This window comes from Castanea sativa, chromosome 3 (assembly GCF_040712315.1).
Source record: "Castanea sativa cultivar Marrone di Chiusa Pesio chromosome 3, ASM4071231v1".
Lineage (NCBI taxonomy): Eukaryota > Viridiplantae > Streptophyta > Magnoliopsida > Fagales > Fagaceae > Castanea > Castanea sativa.
The window spans coordinates 8,573,644-8,581,629 of record NC_134015.1 but is presented as its reverse complement, the minus strand read 5'-3'; the positions used below and the strand labels follow the sequence as shown (position 1 = coordinate 8,581,629).

General features: G+C 35.1%; 1 protein-coding gene across 1 annotated transcript; it reads left to right on the top strand.

Moving 5' to 3' along the window:
* The first annotated feature begins 464 nt into the window (after positions 1 to 464).
* Positions 465 to 3,765, top strand: LOC142626923 (pentatricopeptide repeat-containing protein At2g13600-like). The gene is made up of 2 exons (XM_075800649.1): positions 465 to 721; positions 1,159 to 3,765. Exon 2 carries the CDS (start codon positions 1,230 to 1,232, stop codon positions 3,435 to 3,437), a length of 2,208 nt encoding a protein of 735 aa, XP_075656764.1. The 5' UTR covers positions 465 to 721; positions 1,159 to 1,229; the 3' UTR covers positions 3,438 to 3,765.
* Positions 3,766 to 7,986: the final 4,221 nt, after the last annotated feature.

Below are 7,986 nucleotides of genomic sequence, written 5' to 3'. Positions count from 1 at the left end.
CAATAATATTCCAAACACAATTTAGTATACAATACAACTATATCGTATAATAGTTTAAAAACATTATTAATTGTTTAAAAATTAGTAAAACAACAACTACTTAATGCATAAATAAATAACTAATTATACATTTTTGTCAAATTAATAATAATTCATTATATTTATATGTAATATCAATTAAATAAAAATATATGAGTCTACGTACGCATAGTCTATGTATCTATCTATCTATAAAGATCTGTGTTTTCTCTTTGCCCTTCTCTCTCTGGACGGACCCATGAGGAGCCCAAGGGGCCCGGCTCTCCTGCCCCAAGACCAAAAAAAAAATTTATTAGATATACTTTGGGTTTTTTATAGTTGGGTCCCCCTCTCCTAAGATATTAACCCACAGCCCAGCCCAGCCCAACCCAAAAAAAATTAAAACCCATTAACCATTAACGTTACAAACCAAATTCAGAAAAAAAAAAAAAGAGAAAGTCGAGAGAGACCGAGAGACAGAGACTGGAGATGGACTAGAGAAGAGAGACTCGCAGGCTTGCTGCGCTGCCACAGCCGTCAGCCACTCCGCCGGTCATCCATGCAAGACTCACACCGCCGCCACTGACCCACGCATCAAGCACGCCTCCAGTCGCCGCCGGTCGCTTGATCCGCCTGCCCCACTTCATATACCGGCTGCTGCAGCCTCCAACCTCCATCCCGAATCCCAATCTGCCTATTTCAAGTATTTTTTTTTTCTCTCTCCTTCATCTTCGTAACCTTACATTGATTTTGATATGAGTTTTCTCTCTCCACTCCATACGTTTATAATGTTTGTGAATCCGAGACTGTTATTTGTTTTTGCAACTGCTGAGTGATTGAGACATTGAGATGTGAATATAGTTATACTTATTGGCCTATTGGGTAATAGTTTGTTTGGGGCTGAGGGTGAGTGACAGAGTTTAAAAAAAAAAAAAAAAAGAGACAAAAATTATGGAGATAAAGATACATAATATAATAAAAATGTTACACAAATTGAACAAAACAAAATTGGGACTTGCCCACATTGCTAACTCATAATGCTATAACTAATATTTTTCATGTCCGTGCTTCCTATTAGAGAAGTGAAGAATGAAAATAGCACGTTTTAGTAAATGATTTTCTTGGACTTCTTTCAAACAGGAAAAATTGTGCGTTTGAGCAATCTGTTTCTTTCGCTGATGCATACGCCAACAAGGTGATAAGCACACTTAATGTTGCTGAAGCATTCATTTCTAGGAACCTGGAAGCGGAGTGTCTCGAGGAAGAGTTTCAAGTTCTTCACAACCCTTTGTCAATCTCCACAAGCCCCTCACAACTACATAGTTTCTACCAACATTTCTATAACTAAGTACTCCAAAAATGGCCAGCTCGACTTTGCTCGGAACCTGTTCGACGAAATGCCTAGACGAACTGTTGTCTCATGGAACACCATGATATCAGGTTACTCCAAATGGTGGCAATACTATGAAGCTCTGAAACTAACTTCAATTATGCACAGTAGTAATATAAAGCTCAATGAGACCACTTTTTCGACTACTTTAAGTATATGTGCGCGGTCCCGGTCAGTTTGTGAGGGAGAAGAGCTACATTGTCTAGTTTTGAAATCTGGGTTTGAGAGATTTGAGCTTGTGGGTAGTGCATTGTTGTACCTTTACGCAAGTTGTATTGATATTGAAGGAGCAAAGCGGGTGTTTGATGAGTTGCACGGTAAAAATGAGTTGTTGTGGAGTTTGATGCTTGTGGGGTATGTGCAATGTAACTTGATGAGTGAGGCTTTGGATGTGTTTAATAAGATGCCATCCAGGGATGTTGTGGTGTGGACTACGTTGATTTCTGGGTATGCAAGGAGGGAGGATGGGTGTGAATGGGCTTTAGAGTTGTTTAGGAGGATGAGGGGAAGTGGTGAGGTGAAGCCTAATGAGTTTACTTTGGATTGTGTTATAAGGGCTTGTGGAAGACTAGGAAGCCTAAGAGAAGGGATGATTGCTCATGGGCTTTTGATAAAATATGGGTTTGAATTTGATCACTTGATTGTTAGTGCATTAATTGAATTCTATTGTGATTGTGAAGCTATTGATGAGGCCAAGAGAGTTTATGATTGGATGGGAAACCCAGGTTTAAATGCTTCAAATTCACTTATTGGAGGGCTCATATTTATGGGTAGGATTGTAGATGCTGAGTTTATTTTTGGTAGGCTAGTTGAAAAGAATCCAGTATCATATAATATGATGATTAAAGGTTATGCAATGAGTGGCCAAGTCGAGAAATCTGAGAAACTGTTTAATAGAATGGCGGAAAGAACTATAATTTCTTTTAATACCATGATTTCTGTGTATTCCAGGAATGGAGAAATTGATAAAGCTTTGAAGCTGTTTGAAGAAACAAAAGGGGAAAGAAACCCAGTGACATGGAATTCAATGATGTCAGGTTACATTCAAAATCATCGACATGAAGAGGCTTTCAAACTATACATGACTATGCACAGATTATCAATAGACCATACTAGATCAACTTTTTCTGCTCTTTTTCATGCCTGTACATGCCTTGGATCTCTTCAGCTAGGAGAATTACTTCACGCCCATGTGATCAAAACGCCATTTGAATCAAATGCTTATGTTGGAACATCTCTTGTAGATATGTACTCCAAATGTGGGAGCATCTCCAATGCACAAAAATCATTTAGTAGCATCTCTTCCCCCAATGTGGCAGCGTGGTCTGCTCTTATCAATGGATATGCACATCATGGGCTTGGCTCCAAAGCAATTTTACTCTTTGAGGAAATGTTAAAGCAAGGAGTTGTTCCCAATGGAGCTACCTTTGTGGGGATTCTGTCTGCTTGTGGTCGTGCTGGTCTAGTCGATGAAGGGATGAAATTTTTCCATTTAATGCAAAAAAGTTATGGAGTAACACCAACTTTGGAACACTATGCATGTGTGGTGGATCTTCTTGGCCGTTCAGGCTATCTACAAGAAGCTGAGGAGTTCATAAAAGCAATGCCTATTGAAGCAGATGGGGTTGTCTGGGGAGCTTTACTTAGTGCCTGTTGGTTCTGGACAAAAATGGAGTTGATTGGGAGAGTGGCTGAGAAGATCTTCAATTTGGATCCTAAGGCAGTATCTGCTCATGTTATTCTGTCTAACATGCATTCAATATTGGGCAAATGGGGAGAGAAGATGAATGTGAGGAAGAGATTAAGGAGCTTAGGCATAAAAAAGGCTCCTGGGTGTAGTTGGATTGAGTTGGAAAGCAACGTTCATGTGTTCTCTGTAGAAGATAGAACCCATCCTCATTGTAATGCCATTTATGCAACTTTGGAGCATTTAACGTCAAATACAAATTCCCTTGTTCAATATGATTTATATTTTGGTTTTAAATCAATAGTGGAGGCTGACTTCTTTAAAGCAAAATGCCCTTATTGATAAAGGTCATGTTAGTTGTGTGATTCATTCTCCTATCTCATAAACAAGAGGAAGTGTGGGCCCTTTCTGTGATTTTTCCGTGCTTTCTTATGGAAGCAACCGGTTTAACCATTTCATGGGAGTAGCACTACTTGCACAATCCAGTCCTAGAAAACTACAGAGGGTAAGGTGGGCCTTTTATAGATTACGGTATATACAGACTAGTGGATTGATTCTGTCTCCATTGTTTTCTATCTTTTCATTTTTGCTTCTCTCCTATGCATATGTCATTCTCTCTCTATGTGATAGTTTCTTGTCATACATATCTCTCCAACAGATACTGCTCTCAAATAGAGAAGAATTATGCCATTAAAAGAGAAGGGAAAGATTATGTTCTTGCTGAAATCTAAAGAAAAAGAGTAACAAAATTTTCTGTTTTTGCTGTAGTTTTTATTATTATTATTATTATTATTATTTTATTTATTTATTCATTTTTTTTTTAAAGGAGAAGAAACATGATTGAAAAGGGAGAAAAATCTGGATTGGAACTTGTAGGTAGAATTGAAGAACAATCAAGAGGATTTTATTCTTGTATTCTTTATGTCCAAAACCAACTGTAGTAAATAAAGAAGTGTTCTTTAAATCTATGTGCTTCAGTTTATGTTTTTTTTCCTTGTTTGGAATCGAAGGTTGTCTTTAGGAATAATTAACAATCAATAGAAAATACATGATACCTCTAGTCTTTGATGCCAGTAGCTAGAAAATTCACACCAACCAACTTAGTGTTGGAATGTTGCACCATAGATGTTCTGGGTTTAGCAAAACCAAATGGGTGTTTTCTTTGGGCTTGTAATATATATGTCTCTTGAATGGAAGTACTTATCAGGAAAGAAAAAAAAAAGGTTTCTAGAATGGAAGAAATAATAGAATTTTCAAATGCAACTTCAGTGAGGGTGACTATTACCATTAGGGACTGCATATATTTGGGATTTGGAAATTTAGGCTTCAGGGCATATCCATGTCGAAGGTCCAGACTAGAATCTGGCATCCCTGCCCTACCCTATTGAGCATCCTGTTCATGTTAGTCGGACCTCGATCTCTTGTAGAAAATTGATAATTGAACGTAGATTCTCTCAGACGCCCTTGTCTGGTTTGATGTTCCTTCTTTACTACAGCCTTTCATCTTCCATACCAATGAATGATGACTGCAAGTCTAGGGATGTAAACAAGCCAAGTGGCTTTGGCTTGGCTTGCCTCAATGAGGAACGACCAGAGCTCAGTCTCAGCTTGAGCTTGATTTGAGCCTCAAGATCGGCTTGTGGGGTGCTCGATTGGGCTCACGAGTAGTTTGAACTCGTGAAATTTTATATTGGTCTGTATATCTTGAATCTGAAATGGTTGCTGGCCCAACATTGTGCCCAGTAGAAGCACCCCGAGAAACAAAACTAATTGTACCTGATCCATGTTGGAAAACCATCTCTCATGCACATTAGCAGAGAATGACACGAGTTCTTTTGTAAGGGAAACATGGTCCTTAGTTCTGAGTTTTATTCCAAGTATTCTTGCACAGTATTTAGAATGCGAGGGTGTGGATCAAGGCTTCTCAAGGTGCCATTCTTCTATTCATCTTCCAAACTTAGATTCCTAGAGGTGAAGGGTGTGACCGTCTTTGTTGGCGTCTCAATGAAAGTGGAAAGTTTGACATTCGTTTTTTTTATCATAAGATTCGAAATGCAACTCTTTCTACTTTCCCTTGGAAGGGCATTTAGAAAGTTAAGGTTCCTAAAATGGTGACATTTTTTATGTGGACTGCAGCTCATAGTTAGATTCTAACTTTAGATAATCTTATGTTTCGTGGTCGCCTTTTGGTGAATTGTTGTTGTATGTGTTGTTGTAATGAGGAATCTATGTATCACTTGCTAATTTTTTGTTCAGTAGCTCATTCTTTGTAGATGTATATGCTTCGGTTGTTTGGATCGATTGGGTCATGCCAGGTTTAGTTGCGGCTTATTATTTTCTTAGTATCATTGGCTTGAGAAGCATAATTCTGATGTTTGGAATTTGGTTCCAGGATGTTTAATGTGGACTATTTGGACTGAACATAATTTGTGTTCTTTTGAGGATAGTGGAAAATCTTTGGTTTAGTTGTTAGATTTATACTAACGGACCCTCTTTGATTGCTTTCGGAGTTAGGGTCTCTCATATTGTTCTATACTTATGGATTTTCTTTTATCTCTTAGAATAGCTTAGTGGCTACTTGTTACTTTTTACCCTTTATTCACTACCATGTACTAGATCTATGTATTTTTCTTACTATTCCTTTTTCAATAATATTTTCTTCTTACTTATAAAAAAAAAAAAAGATGAAAGCTCCCAGTCTCCATCAATTTTTGAGCTGGAGTACTTTTTACAAGGTGTCATTTCTCTATTCATCTTCTTTTCACACTTTTTTATATTTTTGATTTGTTTAAGCCCCTTTTTATTTTTATATTTAAAAATACATCTTTTATTAACTTTGTTCTCTTTTCCTTTTTAGGTGACTCTCCTCTGCTTGTGGCGTTTTTATTTTTAATTAATTAATAAATTAATTTTTAAATTCTTTTTGATAGAAACTTAGAATATGGTTTAGAGATATGAAATATTCTAAGACTTTAATTTTCTCTTACTTTTGTGAATATGACAATGCAAATAACTGTAAAATATACTATTAAAAATTTGAAACTATGAATATATTATATACTATATATTAAAGCAAAGGCTGAAAGAAAGTTGAATCTTAAAATTAAAGTTGTTCTTCAATGTAAGAAAAAAGCCCAATTAAAATTCTGCCACTTTAAAAGTTAAAACGCGAAAGGTTGTACAGTATGAGTCTTAAAACTCTAAAAAATCAAATGTTAAACCTATTCGTTCAACACAAATCAGCAAAAGAAAAACCCTTCCCTCGATCTTTTCAATATTCATTCTAACTGCCATTTGCTCTATTCGTTCTCTGCCCCATTTCATCTCGCAATAGTATATTCTAAAGGTTAGCATGTTTTTTTCGCTGCTTTTATTTTATTTATTTATTTATTTTTAATTATTTTTTCCCTTCGAATTTGTTTTGAACTAAGAATATGAGTTAGTTTTGGGTATTTTGGTTGGGTTGGTTTTGATTTAGGTTTTTGGGTTTCTGTCTCAAAGCTAGAATGTTTTCCTTTGATTTGAGTATAACTAAGATTTATGACTTAGTTTTGGGTATTTTGGTTGGGTTTTAGGTTTTTTGGTTAGATTTGTGTTTTGGGTTTTTGAATCAAAGCTTTGTCTTTTCAATTTATATTCTTTGTTTGGCTTTTAACATTTTGAATGATTTCAGGAATATAGGACTAACACAGAAGATTAACCTCAGGTCGAATGTTGAACCTGTCAAGGTAAAAAAAAAAAAAAGACCTTTGTTTGGGTTTTTTAATGCTAGAGTTAATTTTTTTTTTCATTTTTTAGAATTCTGTGAGAAACTTTTATTGAAAAAAACATAATTGCTCCTGCACCTTCAAGAAGAATAGCAACAAAAGCCTCCAAAAAAAAGTATTTACAAAAACTTAACAATACGACTAACCCATCTAACAATTTATGTACGTAGAATTAATGATAATCTGTTAATCCAGTTCCAAATTTTTATAAATACAAATGGATCCCACATATTTCGGATTGAAGCCTGATTTATAATCTCTTCATGTCATAAAATAAGCTGTTGTGTACAACCTGCGATTTTGTTTTAATGTTGTTGTTCAGTAACGGATTTTTTTTCTTTTTGCCATGGGTTTTAAATTTTTTTATTATTATGGAAAAGGGTCAAAAAGAAAAATTAAGGAATAGAGGACATGGTGTGTATACAGTGTCTCAGGTGAATTTGGAGAACTATGTTGAATGGTTCATACACTCAGAAGTTTCTTTTTGCCTATAAATAGGAAAAAAAAACTATAAAATTAAAGCAGAAATAATAGTCTATCTAAAGAATTAACTATTTGAATTACAACTTATCAAAAAATAAAACTGTTTGAATTACAAGAATTATATGCTTTTAATTATTAGTAAAAATATGCCTAACACTATAGTGCTTATGACCATTACACACTTGAAACTTCCATAGTGGAAATTTGGTGGCTAGAATTGTAAGATGCATTCTTAGAATTCAGACTACAAAAGACTGAGCAAAGTGTAACTTGGAAGAGAAAAAATATGTATTTTTTTTCTTTTCCAATTTTGTTTTAGGTTCTTTTGTTCTTTTATGGTTTTCAAAGATTTAATTTAGATGTTGTTTGTGTATTAAAGATTGCATTTGTTAACTCTGTTCAATGCATTTTTTATTTATTTATCTATTTAAGATTAGAACATCAATCTTGGGCGTCTACATCCCAATTTGGATTTCCTTAGCAAGAGTAAGTGATTCTGTTGCTTAGTGCTAAGGCTATAAAAGATCTTATAATAGTTTGAATGGATTATAAATAGAAGTGCACTTCTACTAAAGAAATTTTTTTTGGAACATGGGGCTCAAAAGGTTGTTTTCGTTTCTATCTTTTCAAAGGTTACAATT

Coding starts and splice junctions, on each gene's coding strand:
- LOC142626923 (XM_075800649.1), top strand. CDS start 1,230: ATGTTGCTGAAGCATTCATTTCTAGGAACCTGGAAGCGGAGTGTCTCG.